A 25,698-nucleotide genomic window follows, 5' to 3' on the forward strand; every position below is an offset into this window, starting at 1 on the left:
GTTCAGAACATCTTCTGTCATACGCAGTCCATTATTTGGTTCTTGTTTATCATTATCAAGAAAGCAGCAGTGTAAGTAACAAAAAATAGCAGTCTCTTGCCATTGTTTCGCTAATGAGACAATTCCTCCCCCTTTTTTTTATTGTAAGCAGCAGTATAGCGTGCACAAAAGCAAGTCATGCCGCGAGCGGCGACAGGTCATGAACACTCATTATCAGAATGCGACAAACAGTGCACGACACAGTACAATAATGCATTTTCAGCTTTGAGTTATGTAAGCCCTTATAACAATGAGAACGGCACTTAACAGATCAAAGCAAAATAAGCAATCGATTCAAACCAGACGAAGCACATGAAAAAGGAAGGGCACCCGTATAAATATAGACGGAGCGCCTGACATAGCAATGGTTACCTGGTAAAGCTTAACTGCGAAGCCTACGATTCGAACCAAACTACTGTAGCTGTATCTTCATCCATTCGACCTAAATTGTCTCTCATGTTACAATGGACCAACTTTGTTTCGATTTGGAGGTGCGGTCTAAAACTTCCCTCTCCCCTTGAATTTCGAGTCTCAAATTTCAGGTGCGGCTTAGATTCGGGAATTTTTTTCCCCCTTGATTTCACATCTCATTTTTCAGGTGCGGTTTACATTCGAATGCGGCTTAGATTTGAGTAAATACGGTACCCCCACAAACACTGTAAGGTAAAGAATAAGAGATTAAGTTCTGCAATACAATGGCTATACTGAGTCTGCTGTATATAAGTGAGATGCTGATGAATATAAATAACAGAAATAAAATACAGGCATCTGAAATGAGATTTCTGAAAACATTTAAAGATTACTCTATAAAGGTTAAGGATGGACAACAATAGGTTCTTGAAACTTGCTGTTGAATAGCCTCCCTGGGAGAAGAGACATTGGTTATACTGTGAAAAGATGGTTGTGAAATCTGAGGTCGAAACATGCTACAAGCCAATCCATAAAGGGGATGTAAGTACCTCATCAGACCAAGAAGTTTCAAGACTGGGAAAAAAATAGTTAAGACAGTGGTTTTAATGCTTCAGGTGTTCTATACAGTCTCCGCTCACTGGAGTACAAGGCACAGAATGTTCATAAAAATATCTGAAACTGACAGCAAAGTCATTCTTTGGGATGTTGTTTAATTTGTGCATTATATGGGCTTCAATATTGCTCATGTTGTCAAGGCATTGTCCCCTCATGTGTATTTCAGCACACTGTAATTCTGCCTTGGTTTGTACTGATTACACCAACTCTCATCACCCATGGTGATTTTTTTCCAGAAAACGACTGCCCAAATTTTGAATTTCAGTCAAGTGGCAGGAATCCACGTGCTGTATTTGTTTGGGAGTCAAGGTGTGCAGGCCTAACTTTGCACACATTTTTCACTTCTCTCAATCATTCTAGAGAACGTCTTGAAAACCTGATTTAGAGACTTTTCTCATTGTAATTGTGACACAGTACTGTTGACATACTATGCCCACACACCCACTATTTAATACTGCCTGCTCATAACAGATTTGTCAAACGCATATCTGTTGTTTACAGTTGTTAGTTAAAGCTGCCTCCATAGTTACTGTGCTCACATCACTTACAGAACAGGAATAAAATCAGTACTGGAACTATTTGGGCGGATGGTGTAAGCAAATAAGCAAGTAAGTAAATATGCAGCATTTACAGTGGCACCGACAACAGTCATAAGATGTCGTTGCCAAAGGTTGCCCAATAACATCAGCCGACAACTTTGTCACTGTGCTTCCGATCTCATTTGTCAGTTTTTGATGGGATTGAGGACGTTAGGTTAGGTTGGAATCTATTTTATGAATGAAGTAAGTTATATTTTAACCTCCACGGATGGGACGGATACCACGATGCCTCTGTGCTTGGAGGCAAGTGCTGCAGTGCACTTTTGCCATTAAAAAATGCATGTAAATGAGCTATATCTGTCTTGAAAAGAACATGGCGAGTACAGAAAGTATTGTCCTCAGTTACTGGAATTATCAGACAAATTTTACAAACATATGAGATTAAGGAAAAAACACCATCCAACAATAGTTAAAAATGCTTTAACTTTGTGATGCCACTTTCCTTCTCTCACCAGCAATTTGTGTCAGAATGGACAACTACCTTAGAAACTAACAGGCCATTATGGATGTTTTTCATGTTTAGACGTATGTATTATGAAAGTATGTAGTTTTAGTGATAAAATGCACTAATGATCTCTCCAAAACACATTGTTCAGAATGTGGTTTATTGTGGTACTGTGGCAGGATGTGCAACTGTGGTGTGTTAAGTTTTTGCCACTGAGGGTATGCACACATAATGGTTAATTTATGTGGTAAAAGTACATGTTTCTATTATATGGTACATGGATAAAAATGTGTGTGTAAGTAAGCAAATATCATCTAATTGAAAAAAGGTAGATCTGTGGTTTCGCAGCAGCTCACTTTATTCTAAAAATTGTGAAAATTAATGCAGTACTGGCAGGACATTCAGATAGTCTGATTGTAGTACACTTCTCTGCTCTCTAAACACTTACCCAGTGGATTTGAGATAGGAAATAATAATATAACTGGAGGCAATATTATTTCAGATTGAGTGTTGCTTTTAATTTAAAAAACCAACAATACTGCATTGTCTTTTAGTGCATCTTTAATGTGAGAATCTGATTTTTTAATAGATCTCTAATCACACTCCAAGTAGGGGCCTACTCGAAATCTGTTTTGCTGAATTTAACATTGTGCAGGCGTAGGTCACTTAACCTTCAATTACTGTCATTCATTAAACATATGAAAGACAAATATGAAGTTTAGTGTAAGATACTCTGAACATCTAAAGCACGGCAAAGTGGAAACATATACGTACACCACATATGCAAAGCACTTCATCTAGCAGAATCACCACCCTACTGCCATAAAAATTACGCCAGTAAGCAGCAACAATAATTTGTAGACAGCTGATGTCCACCTACCACAACCCAAAAAGATCCACTTCAGTAATTTTAAGCAAAGATAAGTCCTTTTCACTTGAACAAATTATTTTTTTAGGTTATAATCCACACCTAAAAATTTCTGATGAAGATTTTGCCCACTTGTGGTTTTCAATAAACCAGCAATTTCAGTCCATAGATCCCAAACTATATTCCGTTTATGATATTTTTTATGCTCAAGATTCCACAAACTCCGCCTTTGACTAAACTTATCAGCTTCTCATGAACAGTTCATGTTTTGTGTCGTGTTGGCTATTATGGGGGTGGGGGGAACTATTTGAATTTCACTGGTTGTAGTCTGAAATATGTAAATTCAGACGATGAGGTCAGCTACACTGTGACCACGTACAGGTAGTGGCAAACTGATTACAAATGATCAGCTGTCCTTGTCCGATGTCGGTCATTGGCAGAATCTACTGATACCGGTGCCACTGTGATGCAGCCTAAGTATAAATTTAGACAACATGCAGAAAACACACTATGAACCACTTTACTTACTTTTTTCCAAAGAGCATTAATTGCTTGCATCTGCAGGAGTTGTAACTTCCGCTCACTTTCCAAAGCAGCTCTTGTTGCTTGCATATCAGACGAAAGTTTTCTGTAAGTTGTAAAACATATTAAATCTTTGTTCCATAAGATTGTCCACAGGTTTTTATTTAAAAGCTTGTATTAGATGCACAAGAATAATGCATAAGACATAAGTGCAGTGACAAGCTAGCCAAGCCTGCAAATGACCCAGTAAACTCAGTTTGCAAGTGACACATTATATATCTGAATAATCCATAGTGATAACAGGATGTGAAATTATGAACCATCATTAGCTATGTTTTGTTCTTTGATGCTCCTTGACAAGAACTTTCCTTACCTTACATCACCAACTCTTTGTCTTACACAGTGAAGGACAGATCCATGACTTGTGATGTTTCACTTTCATGAACTTTTATCCATAATTTTTTGCCTGTTTCCCATCTACCTTTTCCTCATGACCTCTGTCCTAGCAGTTAAGCTATACACCAGCTAACCAGCAGATGCCTTTTACTGTCCTTAGGTTAGTTAGGTTTAAGTAGTTCTAAGTTCTAGGGGACTGATGACCTCAGATGTTGAGTCCCATAGTGCTCAGAGCCATTTGAACCACTTTTACTGTCCTACAATGTATTATTTTTCTAAGTCAAGGATAATGAAATGAACATTATACTGTGAGGGTACAGAGATGCAAATTAATAATTTGGGAGTGCCATGTATCGCATGATGGAGCCCCTCTATGACGAAGTTTCTTGATGATGGTCAACAATGATCTGTAAAATGGAGTAAAGAAGAATTTTGTCAATAGCCTTGGAACAGTTCATTGATGCTTGTATTACTAATGAGTTGTAACTTGAATTGTGATTAAAGTCTGTTTGTAATCTGGCAAATAAAACCAGATCATCTTCCAGAACACTTGAATATTTCTGCTTTCTAAAAAGCAATTTTAAAAAGAACTTATGGAAGAAGTGGGGAGTTCTGCCAGCTGAAGGTAAAAGTGAGCATAAAGATGGCGAAACCCTTATAAAACATTTTCCAAATCACAAGAATCAAGTAGCTGGTGATAAAAGAACTTTTGCTGGAAAATTTATGAAACAGGTTACACACATGAAAGGCCAAAGATAGCACAACTCAGCTTAAAAGCACAACATTCTACTGAGCTTCTAAATAATAATAATAATAATAATAATAATAATAATAATAATAAATAAATAAATAAATGTACACGCAGTAGAACAAATACAAAGCATGGGACTAATATAGAAAACAACAAAAAATCATTGCCTAAGAAAAATAAATGAAGTCGAGACGTTTGTTCGAATAAAAACTGATACATGGTTTCAATAAAATTGGCCTGGGTGTGTGAACACATCGCTATGTGATGAAAGTACTAACAGCTTGAATGCAGGACGCCTGTGAAAGCAGCTGGAATGTTAGTAGTTTTATCACATCATGATGTGGTCTCACACCAAAAAGAACTTTACTGAAACAGTTCCTGGTAATGAAAGATTCACTCTGGTATTAATTTACTGACCTCAAACTGCATAATGGGTACAGTACCACTGACAACAAAACCAACTTTTAATATTATTGCTCGAACAGTCCATGAGTGTACTGTCGATCCATAGTGTCCAACGGGCACAATATTTCGGTGATCAGACATGTCACCATCATCAGGTCCACTGACGAACTGAGCTCCTCAGGGTGGGCGGCCGTCCTAAATCCCCTTCCCCCGCGAGGCATTCTTCCCGAGGACCGCGTCTGCGGCCCACGTCGGCAGTCGCTGAGAGGCTGGCGTCGGCGTCTGTGGTGGCGTCGGTGTAACTGCCTCGTCTGCCCTGGTCGCTTGAACGACACCAACGCCAGCCTCTCAGCGACTGCCGATGTGCGGCCTGGGACCTCAGAGAGAACGCCTCGCAGGGGAAGGGGATTTAGGACGGCCGCCCACCCTCAGGAGCTCAGTTCGTCAGTGTACCTGATGATGGTGACATGTCTGATCACCGAAATAATGTGCCCGTTGGACACTATGGACCGACAGTACACCCGTGGACTGTTCGAGCAAGAAATACACCGGGAGAAGTTGAAGAATCACATTTAATATTATTCATCACAGTTGGTATACGAGACACAAATATATTAATTTTTTAACATACAGGGAAGAAATCTGCCTAGAGTAACAAATCATAATATCTGAGATGTTCGCAACTTTACGAGCTCAGCTGCTTAAAATCTGTATTTTGTCAATGTTTGTAAGCAACAGTTTTCATCTCTCTCTCTCTCTCTCTCTCTCACACACACACACACACACACACACACACACACACACACACACAGAGGTTAATTACAAATACCAAAGAAGGAATGTGACGAAATATTTACTGCTAAATCATCAGATTAATTAGTCATAGTTGTGAAATAGTAACATGACTCACCAGAAGAATGGCACAACAATTAGAGGCCACGCTGGGGGAAGACCAACTTCAGATGTAGAGAAATAGAGCATGTGAAGCCATAGTGACCCAACAACTCATTTTAACAGATAGGTTGGGGAAAAAAAGGAAAATCCAAATTTATACCATACGTAGATTTAAAAAAAAAAGGAAAGAAGAAGAAGAAGAAGAAGAAGACTGCTAGCGCGCATACAGTCTTTGAAATTCAGACAGTAGCATGAATAAAATACAGGGGACAAAAGATTATTTACAATTGCGAAACTGAGGCAGTAATTAAGAATGGAGTAACACTGGGTTGTAATGTATCACTCACATCGTTCCACCTGTCCTGAGAGCAAGCAGTAAAAGAAATCAAGGAAGCATCTTAATAGGGAAAATGTGAAATAACTGATGGCAGAAGTAAAGAAGACTGGCAATGCCAAGACAAGTTTTCCTGGAAGAGAAATATGTTGATGTCAAATGTAAATTTAATAGTGAGGAAGTGTTTTTTGAATGTATTTAATGTGTAGCTTTATATGGAAGTGACATGTTTATAATAAGCAAAACAGAAAAAAAAAATCTTTTCAAAGGTGGAGCCATAGAAGTACGCTGAAAACCAGGTACTGTAAGTAGATCAAGATACTAACAAAGATATACTGAATCAAAATGGGTATGAAAGAGCTTTATGGCACAATTTGATTAGGCATGAACACAGTAAGAGGGTTCAAATGTATATTACAAAGTGGATATTTCGGAACCCGATACCAGTTGCAGATTGCCCACTATCCAACAGCTTCCAGGGACAACAAAAATTTGTTTTGGATATTTCATGTAATTATTGCCCAAATTTAAACAGTCATAAACTGCTCATTAAGAGTTATAGTCTTACTACTTCCAACAAATATTACACGCAATTTCAAACTTTTATGAAACTTTTTCTCTCCAACACTCCCACAAAGTGATGAAAGGAAAAAGCTTCTCACTTAACTACATTTTCTAGACACAAAGGAATTAAAGACATTAGCCGTCGGTGGGCATTGATTTATACCAATGGGACAAGCTGAAAATTTGTGCCATGTCAGGATTTGAAACCAAACCTCCTGCTTACTAGGTAGCTGCGCTGATCACTATGCCATTCGGACACAATGGTCTCCACAACCACATGGACTACCCTACCATGTCATCCGTCAAACACAAGCACTTGCACAGGTCCTGAGTTCAAGTCCCAGTCCGGAACACAGTTTTAATCTGCCAGGAAGTTTCATATCAGCGCACACTCCGCTGTAGAGTGAAAATTTCATTCTAGAAACATCCCCCAGGCTGTGGCTAAGCCATGTCTCCACAATATCCTTTCTTCCAGGAGTGCTAGTTCTGCAAGGTTTGCAGGAGAGCTTCTGTGAAGTTTGGAAGGCAAGAGACGAGGTACTGGTGGAATTAAAGCTGTGAGGACGGGGTGTGAGTCGTGCTTGGGTACCTCAGTTGGTAGAGCACTTGCCCGCGAAAGGCAAAGGTCCCGAGTTCGAGTCTCGGTCTGGCACATAGTTCTAATCTCCCAGAAAGTTTCACAAATTATCAACTAATACCACACACTACTGATGTAGTGCCCCTGCTCACTGGCCTCATTACTTGCAGCATCTCGCCAATTGCCATTAAGAGTTCGAGCTTGGTATGCATCTGTACTGAAGGTATAACTGGCTGTCATCGCCTTAAATATATACATGTGGTGTCTGAAAGAATGGACACCACATATATACACTACATTTTGTCCTTTCATGCAGAAAATCTTCAGCATCAAACATGCTGTTTTAATTTATTAATTCTTTACTACAAACTCTATTTGCAACCTAGTTTACAGACAGTATCCACATATACCACTGACTGTAGCTGCACAATTACATCACTGTTTGATGCATAGTTCAGGAGATATGACGTGAAACACTGAGACTTGTGAAAAGTTTACTTCTGCTTAAAAAAGGAGTGCAAATTAGCCAGGCTATATTCACCCGGTGTTTTATAACGACTGTGCTCAGTGACTTCCAACAAACTTTAAATACAATTTCAAATCTCTTCTAAATTTTCTCTCTCTTACAGGCCTATGTTAAATATTTAACACGTTAACTGATTCGTTAATGTATAGTGCAATTGGACGTAACAGACTTCCACAAGACAAATTATCATGGAGAACAGCATCAAAAACCAGTCTTCTGACTGAAGGCAGAAGCAGCAGCAGCAACAACTAAACTATGACAAAAATGAGTACTTTTTATAAAAACCAGCTATCTGGAACTAGTAATGATTGCACAAAACTGAAGCACAGAGACTTAATGAAACACCGTTTTGCCTAGTACTGTAGTTTCCTTATGTGGACTGTGTTGTACATCACTACATCAAACACTGTTCCTTTAAACTTCCTGTGCGAGTGCATTCTGTCTTGAAACAACATTACCTATTTTGGGTGGAAAAAAATCCCCACTGTCATTGCAACAATTGCCATGAAATACTGGAAACTAATAAGTGCCACTTCCCCTAGGTTTGATTTCTAATTCTGAATCACAGATCCATGAGCCACAATCAAATTGTAATTCTGAAACACAGATAAAGCTCTTCTTACCAGTTTCTGGTCAAGTGATACTAAATGGATCATGTTGCAATGCTGGTTCACATAATCAGGTGTGCGCACGTATAAAGCAAAACACCTTCTTTCCTTCATATGTGGGCTGTGTGGTGTTTACAGACCTAATATTAAGTTGAGTGCTAGTTGGTTGGTTTGGGGAGTAAAGGGACCAAATTATGGGGTCACCAATTCCTCTTTTCTCATTTAAAAAGGTCTCGAGTTAAACAGTCCAAAAAGGAATAGCGGAAAGTAAAAGGTGTAAAACTAACGTTGAATCACATTGAAAGACAAAACTACATAATCTAACAGAAAGGGGATAATGTACACTAAAAGGAAAAGATAATGGAAGGTATTAAAGTAGCATAGCAGATGGCCTGGGCTGCTCGTTCACAAAAATAAAAAAGGATGAACCAGCCACCCTACAACACACTAAAATCTCAAGCTTGAAAGACAAGCTTAGAGGAACAAAGATAGGGAAAAGATGAACACCAAGGCGAACAAACAGCAAAGAAAGAGTGAGGAAGAGTTAAAATAGAGGGAGGTGGAGGCGTGGGAGCGAAGGCCAGATGCCCACCCTTAGATTGTGTGATAAGTGGGCAGTGAAGATCAGTCCCAAAAAGCACTAAGTCTTCAGTTCATAAAGTAGTTGGTCATTGAGGTAAAGTTCTGGATAGGGGTGGACACTATGACGACAACCGTGCATGACGCAAGTCTTGGCAGCTGAAAAATGAAAGCTGTGAGAGAGGGCCCACAACTGCTGCTTCCATATGGCTCCCTGCAACTGGAGTTCAGACACACCAATGGAAGCGGAACAGAAGGAAATACAAATATCATCAGCATATAAGAGAGAAGATACTGAGGACCCTACCTCTAGAGCGAGGCCATTAACGACAGTTAAAAAGAGTGGGACACTAAGAACAGAGCTCCGCGGGACCCCATACTCTTGTATATGGGGCGCACTGTGGGAAGCACTGCCGCGGAGACCCCACTCATGCAAAGTAGCAAGGATGTGGTGTCAAAAGGCCTATCGAATGGCAGACTCCAGGTGCACAAAGTTGTCAATAGTGAAGTGCCCCTGGCGAAAACTGCCCTTGGACTGAGCCAGAAGGTCCCAAACTCTAGGAGCCAACACAATCGCCAGCTCACCACACATTCAAGCAGCTTGCATTGATCGTTGGTGAGGTTGATAGGATAGCTATCCATATCTAGCGGGTTCTTACCTGGCTTTAGCACTAGAACAATGACACTTTCCCACCACTGCGATGGGAATTTGCCATCGCTCCAGATACGGATGAAGATGGCAAGGAGGTGGCATTGGTAATCCACTGACAGTTGTTTAATCATTTTGGAATCAATGTGGTCTGGGCTAGGGGATGTGTCAGGACATTTGGAAAGGGCACTGAGAAATTCCTGCTCACTGAACGGAGCATTATATGGCTCAGGGTAGCTTGGAGCAAAAGAGAGATGATGTCGTTCCACCTGCTGTTTGAGGAGACAAAAGGTAGGGCAGTAATTTGCAGGCGCAGAGGTGCAAGTATTATGTTCAGCAAGACACTCTGCAATTATGCCTCAATCGGCAGGTACACCTCCACGTGTGGAAATTCAAGGTACCAGGTACACTGCAGGGTCTGATAGCTGTCAAGTCATCTGAGCTTGGTAAAATTGGGAAGGAGAGGTTCGTGCTCCAATGGTGGAGAGATAACGTTCCCAACAGTCCTGCTTCCACCGTTTGATGAGTAGGCGCTTATGATGTTGGAGGACCCTCCTATGGTCTCTAATGGCTGCAGTGATTTCTGGCAACCACCAAGGTATGGACTTCAGCCAGGGACAACCTGGTGAACTAGGGACTGCCGATTCAGCTGCAGCAACAATGGTAGTAGTAGTGATGGTGCTGTTCACCTCATCGGTATTGCCATGCAATGGAGATTCAACAGTGGTAGCGGAGGTGAAAAAATCTGTCAGCTTTGGTAAGAGTCCACCAGAGTGGAAAGTGGTCACTACCAGACAAGTTGTCATGAGCTCCCCAGTGGATAGAGAGGGAGAAAGCCAAGACTGCAAACAGAGAGATCAATCGCCAAGTAACGTGCCAAGTGCCACACTGAAGTGAGTGGGGGCACCTGTATTTAGGAGGCAAAGGTTGAGTTGAGTTAGTGGGTCCTCAACATCTTTATCACAGCCAGTGACCTTGGTTTCACCCCACAAAGGGTTATGGGTGTTTAAATCGCCCAGAAGAAGAAAAGATGGGGGAGTTGGGAAATTAGTGCAGCCTATACATGGGGGTGGCACTTCACCATCTGGAGGGAGGTAGATGTTACAGATGGTAATTTCCTGCGTTTTCTTCATCCTGACAGCCACAGCTTCTAAAGGTGTTTGAAGGGGGCACAGGTTCGCTAAGACAGAGGTATGGACATAGATAAAAACTCCACCTGACAGTCTGTCACAGTCACTACAGTTTTTGTAGTACCCTCGATAGTCACAAAAAACGGAGGTGCGCACTGTGGGAAACCAGGTTTCCTTGAAGGGCAGAGCCAAAAGCAGGTGTAACGCTTAAAGAGTTGTCTTAACTCAGCCAGGTGGGAGAAGAAAACCACTGTAGTTCCACTGGAGGATACCACTTTTGGTAGTTGGGGAAGGCATGAAGCGGCCAAGAAGGCAGTTTATGCCTCAGCATCACCTGCTGCCACTGGTTGAGTATTTGTACCAATTTCCACTGTGGGTGAGGCGTCGGCAAGATCCAGGTTCTCAGGGGATGCTAAAATCTCCACCTCATCCTCCGGGACAGAACTTGTAGGGAGTGGCAGTGTTGGGGCCACCAGAGGGTCCCATTTCTTAAATTCTTATTAGACTACCTCTTCGTCTGCTTGTGCTCTCGCTTCTCTATAGGGGCTTGCTGGGAGGACTTCTCCAAAGTCACTTCAGGCATGGATGAAGACTGCGAAGCCCTTCATCCAGCAGCTTGTGGCTCCTTCAGCTACTGGTGAGTGTCCACTTTTGCATTAGTGGAGACCTTGGAAGGGAGAGAGGGAGAGTCTCAAGCGACCCCTTCAGTGCGAGAGGAGGCGGAGGAGACTGTAGTCTATCCAGCTGTGGGAAGTGGACTGATGTCCCCGGCACTTGGAGGCATATTGCTCCCAAAGTAGGTGCTTTGGGAGCAACAGAACAAGAGATGCACCCAACACCAAGGGGGCAGAAGTATTCAGGTGGTCTGGACGACCCGCTGTACAGGGCAAAGATGTCAGAGTGCAAGTGAAGGTGATGTCGACGTAGCTACAGCATACATAGATGTTGAGGGATGGAGTGCAACTGTTCAAATTTACATCTAGCCACTTGGTAAGTCAGCCGGTCCAGCATATTGTACTCTATAATTTTACACTCCTTTAGAAGTACCATGCAGTCTGGCAAGAAGGAGAGAGGTGCTCTGAACAGTTGACCCAAGTGGGAGGAGGCGCACAGGGAGTATTGGGACACAGTGGACGACCGCAGTCTCAACATGTGGCACTGGAATTGCAGCACGAAGAGATGTGCCCGACACTTAAAGCACAACATAGGGGGAGGGGTGTTTGGCTTTATGTAACATAAGTATACCATCACCTTGACCTTTTCAGGAAATTAATCATCCTCAAAGACCTAGATGAAAGCACCGGTAGCAACCCCATTTTCTTTGGGTCCCCTATAGACCCACCAGATGAAGTAAACACCTTGTCTAAATTGGTGTGGAGATTGTACTCAGACTGCAAGAGATCACAATGGAAAATAAGCCCCTGGACCATGTTGAGGCTTTTATGGGGGGTGACGGAAAAGGGAATATCACTCTGCTGGTCACAGGTGAGCAACGCCCGGGACTAGGCTGGAGATGCTGTCTGAATGAGGACTGCCTCACTTCTCATTTTTGACAGCGCAGCCACTTCCCCAAACTTGTCCTCAAGGTGTCTGACAAAAAATAGAGGCTTTGTAGCCAGAAAGGAGTCTCCATCCATTCTGCTCCAGATTAAATACCTTGGCAAATAAGGCTCACTCTTTTCCACAGTTCTACATTCCTCCAATGGTATGGCTAGGGAGGGGAACGATTTGGGGTAATATCTCTCAGCATTAAAATCGATTTTTCATTTTTAGAGACTGCTGGGGCCATTCAGTCCCCAGCAAAAGATGACTTGGTCCACTTCATTGTGGGTCATCCGCACTGATGGCACCCAGTCCGACCAGGGGCTCTCCCCACAGCCACCACCTGGCCACAGCAAAGGACACATGGCGTGATGGCCATTGCCGGGAGCCCCCATGCCCCAACAAGATGGGCATCTACTCCTTGGCATACGTAGGGAGTTTGCAGTTCAGGTATCAGCAATGTGATCCCTGTGTTGTCAACCAAAATGGACTGGCTACTGTGCTGGACATTGGATGCCAAGAAATCCAATATTGTCCTGGGGTTGAAAGAGGGCAGTGGACTAGGGAAGTAGATGATGTACCCTGTAAGCTGTCCTTTCCCAGATAACTGGATTGCACGTGGAGTTGCAGATCCAGGACAATATGAGGTGCAGAAGGTCTAATTGCACACTGGATATACGGTGCACCACATAAGGCGTCCTTCCCCAAATGGCCCGCACTTCACATAATTTTGAAACATGTAGGTCAAACCCTAAAAGGGGACAATAACTGTTTAGGCCAAAAAGTTTCTTTCGGAGGGTAACCTGAAACCCACTCCAAACAGACATTCTGTTCTTCTTGCATTCTTTAGGGAGTGTATACATCCTCAAGTGAGAATATTCCAACCAAAGATTCTTCTCTGAATGAAAAATAGCTATAGCAATTATTCAATCTCAGTGCAGTAGGTCAAGACACTGTCCATTGGGCTGTAACTTGTAATGAAAATGACAACTGCAAATGTAGCAATATCCACGCTGACAATGATGGAAGGCAAATAAATGTAAATGAAGAGATCCCATGCAGCATAATGTGCCTACTAATGATGTACAAAATAACATTCCTGAATCAGATAGAAATCAGTTATTTAAAAAAGGACAAAACGAAGATGGAAACATTAGTACGAAAACCACAACAGGGAGACCAGGAACAAATGTTGCATCCAAAACAAGGACTATTTTACTCAAAGAAATGTCTTCTGTCCCTGCAAATGTTTCAAAAGAGAGAAGACATTGCTAGGACAGAATGAGACAAATTTTTTAATGCTGAATCTCCTAATGCCCAGCAGGCATATTTGCTCATTGCTTTCCGAGTTCGAAAACATCAAGCAAAGAAAGTTTAGTAGGTTATATGGACTGGTCATATTTAAACCATTCTTTTTACGGACGTTAAGGATATCAAGTTGTAAAGTAAATAATGCTTTGCAAAAAACAAAATGTCCTGAAGGACTTTGTGATTGTCGTGGAGTAGGTGGTGGAAAAATAAAATTGGTGCTACTAGTCTACAGGAGATAATTTAATACATTAAGAAAGTCCCCAAATATAAATCTTTAATGTTATTTGCAGTGTTGAAATTGTTTTGTGTTTCATAAAAATCAATGAAAGATATTCCCATGCAACAATAATGACAGTTTTCTTACCTTCAGTATGTTTTTCAATAATGTTTAGGTTAGAAAACATTTACTATTTATTTAAACTTCGATTACAATATAGTGTACCTCATCAAGTTGTGAAAGCCATTGTTCACCACTAATGCCTTATTGTTACAATAGGCCTAATGCCGTGTTTGTTATGCATAACGAGACCGACGAACTTTGAAGTCTTTTAGTCTACTGATGCCTAACAGAAGCTTACAAGCAGCAGTTGAACATAAATAGGCTAACGATCATTTTCATTATTTTTTCGTGTTGTTTAGAATGTAATTACACCGAGGTTCCACTCCTAAGTGAAACAGTACTAAGCATGCTTCAGTATAAAAAAGGCTCAACAATAAATACATTTTGAAAGGAGTGGAAAATTTGGGCTCCACTATCTCACTCATGATATTTTGGCACTTGGTCCAGTGATCACTGTCCACATATGTTAACACTTTCAATACCTGTGCACATTAAAATATAAAAAAATTACAGAATAACGGTACACAAACATATTATACTCTTCTATGTACTACAAGGTCACTATTATTAAGATAATAGTTTCCTGTCAGTTTCAAATGAGATCTGTACATTGTAAGTGATATCAATTTTTAAACCGATTATTATCAAATAGTTTTTGAATGAGCTTTTTTTCTCATGTACTGGAACATCAGATACACTCACACACTGACTCATAAGAAAAGGAGTAAAAGGAAGATTGCAAAAGGTTGTGTGTGGGAGTTCTGGTACTTTTTCACCACCTGCGATAATTCTTTAATTTGAAATGATGAATAAATCAAAAATTATGGTACATTGTGTCATTGGCCACAATTTTACTCTGTGCAGTCTATGAAAGCATGTTTCTTTATTTCCCATTTTTCCTTTTCCTAGGGAATAGGAAGCAAAAAATTTGAATATTTTAAGGAAACAATAGTTATCTTCTGCTCATAATACAAATCAGCACATGTGCTGTGGCTGGGAGGTTTTTAACTAACTGAATAAATAAATATATTAAAAAAAGATGCTTTGACTTACCAAACGAGAAAGCACTGGTAGATAGACACAATTAAAAACACACAACACACACACAAATTTCAAGCTTTCACAACCCATGGTTGCTTCATCAGGAAAGAGGGAAGGAGAGGGAAAGACGAAAGGATGTGGGTTTTAAGGGAGAGGGTAAGGAGTAATTACAATCCCGGGAGCAGAAAGATTCACCTTAGGGGGAAAAAGGGACAGGTATACACTCGCGCGCACGCACACCCACAACCACACAACACATATCCATCTGCACATATACAGACACAAGCAGACATATATAAAGGCCAAAAAATAAATAACTGTGCAAAAAAATGGAGGTTACTGTCATAAAACAAAGCAGATTACAGACTTTTGTCTATACACGATCATATGGCTGAACACAAAGCTCCCCCCCCCCCCTCTCTCTCACTCTCACACACACACACACACACACACACACACACACACACACACGTGGTACCACAAATATAATACAGTTAATTTCACTGGTAAATGTGACAACTTACTGAATGTACTGGTGTGTTCTGGAATCATGAAGAGTGCGGTATATGGCCTGAACACTCTTATTAAGATTGCGAGTCTGGTAACCACGCCACATTCTTTGTATGCATGTTGCAGCTTTCTCTGTTAGGATACAAAAACTACAATTATTTTCTGCATTAAATCACACAAGATAAATATTCATGGATAAAACAAATGGTGCACACTGGTACAATCAGTTTCTCTCCTGGTATTTACTTCTAGTTATTTGAAGAGGCTGTTGTGTCATGAATTATGATTTGCTTTGTATAAAATCCTGATGTAACAGCAGGATTTTAGAAGATTACTAGAATAGTTCTGTATGTCTGTTGATCCTTTGCTCTACAAGGAGGCAATATTTCTTTCCTTCATTCCATGGCTTTAGCTACAAATCACTGCAGCCTAACATTCAGTAATACTCACTGATGAATTTTGCAGTAAATTCTTGTCTGTTCATATATTTCTTCAGAAATATACATAACAATGTCTCTGTATTAGTAAATATTTCATCGATCTTTCATTGTTATATTACAAACTGTGTTGATTTTAGCACACATTTTGTTGATTTCGATCTGAAACAAACTATTTTAGATTTCTTAATTATTTTGCTCAATATTTTGAAGACTTGTTTGTCAAGATTTAACTGAGTGGAGTTGTCAATGTTTTTGATTTAACATATCATTCTTATATTTACTTACTTATTTATTTGTCCTTTGAATCATTTTTTATAGGACATGCACATGGAGATGCACACATACATTTGTTATTGGACAATTCGTAGCATCTGTGATGGTTTGACAACATGAAGTGAAGTGATTGGAATGTGTGAGAGCTGTTCAAAAAGTAAGTTGACTTTTCAAATTGCGCAGCTAATGTACATTCGATTATCGATTTTTTTTGTTCTGTTGGTACACATGTTCTGAACATATGTTTACAGTTTCAAGTGCACAGCATACTTCGTTTGTTTTTGATAGATAGAAAGGTTAGACGTGTTTTGGTGTGCTCGGCGATTTTTGATTATTATAAAAAATGGAGCAAAGAACTTGCATCAAATTTTGCGTGAAAAATTGAATCAATTACTCTAAAACACTTGAAACTTTGACAGTGGCATATCGTGAGTCTGCTGTAAGTAAAAAAAAATGTTTACAAGTGGTAAAAGCTCTTCCAACATGGCTGAGAAGATGCCAATGACGAACCTTGCTCTGGACACTCCAGCATATCAACAACAGATAATAACATTGAAGCTGTGAAGAAAATTGTTTTGGAAAATTGTTGAATTACCATAAGAGAAGTTGCTGAGGATGTTGACATATTGGTCCGTTCATGTCATGCAATTTTTTCAGATGTTTTGGACATGAGACGTGTGTCAGTGAAGTTTGCTCCAAAACTTCTCAATTTTGATCAGCAGAACTGTCACATGAGCATCACTCAGGAGCTCTTGAATGATGTCAATGGCGATCCTGATTTGCTCAAAAGGGTCATAACTGATGACAAAACAGGGTTTTACAGTTACGACATCGAATGGAAGCAATGGAAGCATCTCTGAGAGCCACGACTGAAAAAAGAACGTCAAGTTCGATCACATGTCAAAGTTTTCAATTACTGCGGTCTAGTGGATCATGAATTTTTGCCTCAAGGTTGTACAGTCAATAAGGATTATTACCTTGATGTTATGCGCCATTTGTGAGAAGCAATATGCAAAAAAAGTCCGGAATTGTGAAAAAAACAATTCATGGCTTTTGCATCATGACAATGCACCTTCTCATTCATCGTTGCTTGTGAGAGATTTTTCGGCCAAAAATAATGCAACAATCATACCTTAGTCAGCATATTCACTGGATTTGGCACCCTGCGACATTTTCCTGTTCCCAAAACTGAAGAGAATGACTGAGGAAATAAAAGCTGCACTGCTGGAAGTACCAAAAATTGCTTATGAGAGTACCAAAAATTGCTTATGAGAAGTGCTTTGAGGATTGGAAGAAGTGTTGGCACAAGTGTATTCTATCTGAGGGGGTATTACTTTGAAGGGGACAACACATCTCATACACACGGGGATTTTACAAAGTTACTAATTATTTTTTTCCATTTCTTTCTCACATATATACAAAACACATGCCTTGTTGGCATAATTAAAGTACAGCATACATGTTGCATATTTTTAGATAGTATAAACACAAAAATATTTTGCATATACTTTTCATTAACATTTACTTCTTGTACAAAATTTCAGATGCTGTGTAAAAGCAATGATCTAGCAGGGGGGTTTTCAGAGTCTTATTAAACAAAGGCAGAAACTTCCTGTGCCTCATTTCTGGCGGCCGACTGTTGTACAGTTGGATGCCTTGGTTAAATGGTGAGTTTTTGAAGGTGGAAGTACACATATTTTGAACATGGAGTTTTTTTTAATTTTGTACTTCTTACTAACTTACATGTTTCTAATATATAGAGACTACCAAGAGAAAGAATGAGTGAACTTTGGAAGAGAGGTCTGCAGCTGTCAGTTGGCTTTGCCCTGTTCGTTATTCACACAGCGCTCTTCTGGGTGAGGAGAATGTCTTTTCTGTGTGCAGAGTGTCTCCAGAATACGATACCATACCATTTTACACTATGAAATTGTGCATAGCAAGCAGTGCAGACAGTCTCTGTACTTGTGCAGTGTATGAGGATATGTAGGAATAGCACACTTATTTCAGTTTATTATTTGTTTTGCTGATGTGTTTCCCACTTTAAATTGTCCTGAATCTAAAGGCCAAAAAACTTTTTTTCTCTGTTGTGGGGGATATAACAGAACCATGCATTCCATGTGAAGTATAAGTTTTGTGTTTCTTAGTTGGAAGTTTAGAAAGGTGGTTTTCTTTGTACTGACTATCAGATTACTTCTGTCAAACCAATCGCCCAGCTCATCTGCATTTTAAGTTACGGCCTCTTGCAGCTCATGGTCATTTCTACTGGTAAGGGGGATACTGGTGTCATCTGCAAAGAGTGTACTGGTAGTGGTACTTACATTCAATGGTAAGTCCTTAATGTAAAGAAGTAACAGAATTGGTCCAAGTACTGAACCTAGTGGAACACCTTTCGCGACATAGTCATTGTGTAGTTTCAATATATCCATGATCACTGTTTGTTACTGGTACTCTTTGTTTCCTGTTTGAGATATATGAACTGAACCAATTCAAAGGAATGCCTATGATGCCACATGATGGTAGTTTGAAAAGTAGAATATTGTGATCTATGACATCAAATCCCTTTGACAAATCTACGAAGATCCCAATTGCTTTTCGTTTTGTCTAGAGTGTCTAGGGTGGAGTGTATGTATTCATACCTGTTGTTGTGGATTTATTTTTCCTGAAGCCACACTGGGCATCTGTGAGGATTTCATTATTTTACAGAAAGTTTGTTAATCTTTGATAGATTAGTTTCTCCCGAAGTTTACCAAACACAAGTATCAATGATATACGTCTGTATTTTCCCCACATTATTTTTCTCATCTTTCTTAATGACTGGGATAATGTCTGCCACTTTCACACTATCAGGAAATGTATCTGTCATCAGCGATGAGTTGTACACATTACAGAGGGGGTGGGGGGGTGGGGGTGGGAGCATCTATTTTATTTGTGAAGTTCTATAAGAGGAAATCTGGAATGTTATCAATTCCACATGATAGATTGTTTTTAAGGCTCTTTTTGATTCATGTAATTTTGACAGTAGTAGTTTCCCAGAAGAATATAGAGTCTATGGACTTTTTAGTATATTTTGTCTATTGGGTGTGGGTGTGGGCCTGTTCATACTTTGTAGTAACTGCTTTACAATACGTCTGTAGTAATAGTTGAAAATAATTGCAACTTCTTGTGGATTAGCAACTCTGGAATTATTTTTGGTCAGTGTTGTATTTTCATGTTCAAAGGCAGTTGATTTGTTTAATTTCTTATGATAGTGAACACTGCCTTGGCTCTGTCTGAGGATGTTGCCACACAGTTGTCATTTGCCATTCATTTGGCTTGTGCTACAACTATTTAAAGGATTTTGACATATTGCTTGATATATCTCTCTCTTGGGAGAGGGTGGGGCTGTCATTTTTAAGTACTTCAGCAGGTCTCTCTTCCTTCTGCAGGAAATCCTTATGCCAGTTGTTATCCAAGGCTTCTTTTTGGGTTCTTTTGATTTAATATGTTTTAATCTGATAGTAAAAGCAACATTGGACTGATACAGCAACCTATTTAAGAAAAATTCCATTTTTTTGTCTGTATCATTTGCTTTGTGTACCATATTTCATTTTTCAGCTGCTAGGGAATCATAGAACATTTTCAAGGTATCTTCATTTCCACAGTAATCAATGACTTTCTGTGGATTCTTCGAGGGGATTCCTTTAAATGTTTTGAAAGACAGCTTCATTATTGTTCTGTTTAATTACTAAACAAGTAGCACTTGACTTGACATCTATTTGACTACAAGAGTTTCAGATTCTTCATTTTGGAGGGCTTGCATGGTATATCACATATTTAACATCTCATCATAACTGCAGCACAAGATCTCACCTATCTAGAATCTTTGCTGTACTAATCTAGAAAATCAAAATATTCTCACTGGTTGCATTAAGAATGGCGGAAGTACTTCCTAATGGCAGCTTCAGGAATTCTTCATATAAAATTAACACATATGTTGTCCAACAATGACGATTATACTTCTTGTTCCCATGTGACACGAACATTTATGTATAATGTACTTCTCACTATGTTAATAAGGGTAACATTACTCACATAATTCTGTTTAATCAACATTTTAACTTCCATTATTATTATTATTACCACTTGGTGTAACTAATTGTCTACACTCACTTTAACATTATCTGCAAAGAAAATACCTTGGAATGCCTCATAGTGACCTAAAAGAAAAGGTATGCCCCCAAAAAGGTTAACTCTTGTCTCTCCTTTAAACAAAACCACACTGTTAAAAATGTAGTGTGCAGTAATATGTATGGTGTTTAAGCACATATTTGATTTCAGACAATTTTTTTTTTAACAATGACTAAGTCACTGGACAGTACCAAAGAAGAATTGCCAAGTGGAAAGATAACGTATATATTGAAACAATAGCAGATATTTCTAGTTGCTTGTTAGTGTGGCAATTTATACATTTAAAATGTAAACAAAATTATGTATAAGCAGTGTGTATGTTTTTTCGTTAGCTGAATCATAGTTGGACCCAATTTCTGTTGAGTATCTAAGTGTTGAGAGATACAAAATTGTTAAGGCTTTCGTGGCCACTTGTTGACAAACTGCCTATTGGCTTCTGTCTCGGGTTCTTCAGCCGATGTTCATCTAATGATTTTACTGACATTTCGCCAGCACGAGTGGCTGGCATTGTCAAAGCTTCACCCTCCATTGCTGGTGATGAACTGGAGCCGAGCTCATGGCCACAGACTATATGTACCTGGCATGTCAACGTCCGAAGGCTTCTCCGCAGTCATTTCCGGTGTGGTTCTCCTCTTGCTACCTGCGACGGTCGTTCGCTTCAGTACGGGAAGCCAGGATGTGTTTACCTTAAGGCTTTCCTCTTTCTTGTTGAAACTGTTCGTGCGTTTTTGTATTTCTACAGCTTCTCTGAACAAGCACGTGTGATAGTGCTTCTCTACAGCCAGAAATTCCGTGTCGGCGAATTTTATTATTTGGTCGGTCTCACTTCAGTGCTTGCTCTGCCACGGTCGATTTCCCCACCTGCCCCAACCTGCAATGTCGCTTATGTTCTTTGATCCCGGTGTTAATTGATCGTCCAGTCATTCCGACATATAAACTTTTCCGCATGTGCATGGTATATGGTATATTCCCGACATTGCAAGTGGGTCCCTTTTCTCCTTCGCCAAACTAAGACACTCTTTGAACTTCCTTGTCGCTTTGAACATCGTCATCACGCCATGTTTGCACAATATATGGTTGATTCTGTCCGTCACTCTGGGAATGTATGGCAGAGAGGCCATACCCGACATTTCTTTTTCCGATTCCTTACTTCGCTCGAGTGTTTGGCTCTGTTTCACTTCTAATATAATTTGTGTAGTACCCATTGTTCCTCAGAACACTTTCCAGGTGTTGCATTTCTCGTTTGAGGTGCTGTGGCTCACATGTTCGTCCTGCTCTGTTACGAGCGTACTAATCATGCCTCTTTTTCTGGCTCGGGTGGCGGTTTGATAGTTTGTGCAGGTATCAGTCCATGTGTATCAGTTTTCAATACACGCTGTGCCCCAGGTTTTCACCGTCCCTTGTGACCAGCACATCTAGAAATGGCAGTTTCTTGTCGTTTTCTACTTCCATGGTAAATGTTATGTTGGCATGGAGGCTGTTCAAGTGTCTTAGGAAGTCACCGAGCTGTTCTTCACCATGGCTCCACACCACGAAAGTATCATTGACGTAACTGTACCACACCTTAGAATTGCAAGTCATCAAGTGCAGTGACTGTGCTTTGAATTGTTCCATGAAGAAGTTGGCCACCACTGGACTAAGAGGACTACCCATGGCGGCGCCTTCCAGCTGTTCATAGACATCGCAATTCCACGTGAAATAGCTCTTGGTGAGACATGCATGGAAGAGCTTTATGATGCCTTGCGGGAAAATGGAACCGATGTGCTCCAGAGCGTCACTGAGTGGCACTTTCGTAAACAACGAAACAACATCAAAGCTGACCAGGATGTCGTTTGGTGCAAGTTTCAGTTTCTTCAGGTTCTCAATGAAATGTCCTAAGTCCTTTATGTATGTGTAGGTCTTCCCCACATGTGGCTGGAGCATGGAGGCCAAGTGTTTTGCCTGTTCATGCGCCGGTGAGACAGGAGTGCTAACGATCGGTCTCAGTGGAACGTTGTTCTTATGGATCTCGGGTAATCCATAATGTTGGTTCAAATTAATGTTCATTTTGTTCTGAGTATTATAGTGATTTTTAAATATATGTTATGAATTCAGGGAGAAATACAATTCTCAGTTATATGAATACCTCATACGTGCTCCTTGATAATCTTTCATGAGTTTGAAAACTTCCGCCGTAGAGCACAAGGCAAACCTTAAGTATGAGACTGTTGGGTTCAATGTTAAACAAAACTGTCATCACTGATCATAGGTATAGAGACAAAAGCAACAGCATTTTTCAATTTGTGAAATGTCAGAATTCTTATCAATTACAGTAGCAAATAATGCTTAATGTTTTGCTGAATAACTGTGCCAACAAAGAAAGTGGAATGTTATCCATAATAAGAAGTTTGATGGGATATTGTATATAATAATTAAAATGGATTTAGTTTTTAACAGCTAAATATCTGTTCCTGTGGGACAACTTTCATTCATTTAATTTATCTACCGCATCACAGATTTCAGAGCTATTTCCCAATCACAGTTACAATAACATAAGTAATAAAAAGGTAGAAAAAATTGTGGCTAATGTCAGCAAATAATTTGATGCTGGAAACAAAAACATAAGTGCTGTTTGTAATGATAACTGTTAGTGGTGAAACAGAGAAGAATGAGATTAAGAAGTTATGTAACATATCAAAACAAGAAAGCCAAACAACTTTAATCACTGCATAACTTTCAGCAAAGCCTGTTTGTCTCACAAAATAAATAAATGTGTACCTGTGTCAAAATATGTTAAATATTACAATCAGAAACACCCTTCTGTTGACTTTCGATTAACCCTTCTGTTGACTTTCGATCATGCAAATCTTGTGCATGTCTTGCCAGTTATATGATTCTAATTAAGTACACAAGAGAGATTCAGTTTCTTCCCACACAAGAAAGAATTTCTTTCATGAGGACACATTTATGGGATATTCATTTACAAAATGCTATGATCTAGATTCCATAAGCTTGGTTTCTTCTTAGTGCTAAAAATTAAGGCATGAGCGAAATTACATTTTTGCATTTTCCTTTTTCACTGAGTTCACACACACTGTATACAGAGCTGAAACTAACCACAGAATAATAATGAAACATGTTTGTGTATTACTATAAATTATGGAGTATTGAGATGTCTTGCTTACCCTGTTGGATGTCAACTGTCATTCCTTGACTGACTTCTGTGTTTGACTGTACCCCATTGGTGTTCTTCCACTGGGTGCATTCAGTTGCTGGACCTAAAATGGATATGCAAATCAAAAAGAGTGTTACCAATACAGCATATTATTAAAAAACCACACAAAGAGGGGGGAGACAAGGAAGGAGGAATGGCAGAGGGGGGGGGGGGGAGGCAGGGATGATTTGGGACAGAGGGAGGATGTGGGTGGAGGGTGAGTTATGGGGAAAGGGTGAGTAGGGGGAGAATGGAGAGAAGGGAGTGAGGGACAGGGAAGGAGGAAGGGAGGGAGCGAGGGAAAAGGGAAAAGACAGTGAGGGAGAGAGGGAAGAGAGAGAATGGGAAGGTAGAGGTGAAAGTGTGAAGATGGGGGAGAGAGGAGAGTGGGACAGAGCAGTGGAGGAGGGGGGGGGGAGGGAGGGAGAGGCGGCATGCAGGCAGCACATGAAGCAGGGGAAGCAGGGAACAGGCAGAGAGTTTGGATGCGGATGACAAGGACAAAGGAGAAAAAATGAGAGAGAGAGAGAGAGAGATTATATGACCATTAATTACCAGTAGCTGAGAGATCTGCTGGAGGCACAGCGTCTTTTCTTTGCCAGCGCTCTTGTGCTCTGTGTCTTATTGTTTCTAGTTTGGATGCAGACATTTCACTATCATCATCGCTACTATTGCTAACACGAATGCGACGTGGTGAACCATGCCGCCCACTTCCAGCACCGCCCCTTCGCGGTCTTGCTCTTGGGCTAGAGTGCGCACTCTGACAACGTTCTGGAGATCCTTTCCCTCCAGGGGGTCGAACTCTATGTGGCCGACCAAGTATTGCTGCAGTCACAGGTCGATAGTCTGGGCTCATCAGAGATTCTGGTACAGGAACCAGCTTAGTTGCAGCTTGAAGTGGGCAACCACTGTTAGCATCAGCATCCACAACACCTTTAACAATAAAATTTATGGAAGTTAATGAGTGGAAAATAAGCCATTATAGATGAAAGGTTTACAGGGTGGGGGTGGGGGGGGGGGGGGTGGTAATCCGATATGTTGAGGTCTGATTTCTCATTGATCCTACAGTGATTATGCAAAATGCTATTTGAACTCTTTTTCCACATTACTCTTCATCTATATGACTGCCCTGCAGTTCACAGTTAAGGGCCTTGCAAATGGTTCATAAAACGATGTTCAAGCTATTTTTCTAGCATGCCACTCTAACAGCACACGGCAAAAACCAACACTTAAATCTTTCTGTGCGAGCTGTGTTTATTTTATAATGAAGCTCACTTCTCCCTGTGTAGGTGGGAGCTAACAAAATATTTTTACATTCGGTGGAGAAAGCTGGTGACTGAAATTTCAGGGAAAGATCCTGCCACAGCAAAAACTGCCTTTGTTTTAATGATAGCCACCCCAACTTGTGTATTATATCAGTGACACACACTCCCTATTTTGCAATAATAGAATATGAGCTCCCCTTCTGTGTACTCTTCTAATGGTCTCTCTCAATACTACCTTATGCGGATCACATACCACACAATACTCCACAAGAGGAAATATGGCATAGTGTAGGCAGTCTCTTTAGTAGATCTCTTGCGCCTTTAAAGTGATCTGTCAATAAAAGACAGTCTTCAGTTCACTTTCATCACAATATTATGTTCGTGACTGTTCCAGTTTAAGTAATTCAAAATTTTAATCCTTGAGTATCTAGTTGAATTTACAGCCTTTAGATTTGTGTAAGATGTCATGTAACAAAAAAATAAAGTGAATTCCTTGTAGTACTCATGTGGATGACTTCACCCTTTTTATTATTTAGTGTCAATGGCACCTTTTTGCATCATATACATACCCCATATAAATAATTTTGTAATTGGTTTTGATCTTCTGATGAGTAACTGTGATGGTAAATGACAGCATCACCTGCAAACAATCTAAGAGGCCTGCTCAGATTGTCTCCTAAACTGTGTATATACATTAGAGACAG

At 40.2% G+C, this 25,698-nt stretch overlaps 1 protein-coding gene across 2 annotated transcripts in view; it reads right to left on the reverse strand.

Annotated features, from left to right (window-relative positions):
- LOC126198601 (uncharacterized) overlaps positions 1-25,698 on the reverse strand; it is a 197,731-nt gene that overhangs the window by 52,359 nt on the left and 119,674 nt on the right. For both annotated transcript variants that reach the window (XM_049935051.1, XM_049935053.1), the window contains 4 exons: positions 24,285-24,662; positions 23,701-23,793; positions 15,671-15,788; positions 3,506-3,605 (listed from right to left, as the gene is read on the reverse strand). In XM_049935051.1, coding sequence (XP_049791008.1) covers positions 3,506-3,605; positions 15,671-15,788; positions 23,701-23,793; positions 24,285-24,662 — 689 coding nt within the window. The remainder of the gene's footprint in view (positions 1-3,505; positions 3,606-15,670; positions 15,789-23,700; positions 23,794-24,284; positions 24,663-25,698) is intronic.

The sequence above is a fragment of the Schistocerca nitens genome, chromosome 8 (genome assembly GCF_023898315.1).
Source record: "Schistocerca nitens isolate TAMUIC-IGC-003100 chromosome 8, iqSchNite1.1, whole genome shotgun sequence".
NCBI classification, from domain to species: domain Eukaryota; kingdom Metazoa; phylum Arthropoda; class Insecta; order Orthoptera; family Acrididae; genus Schistocerca; species Schistocerca nitens.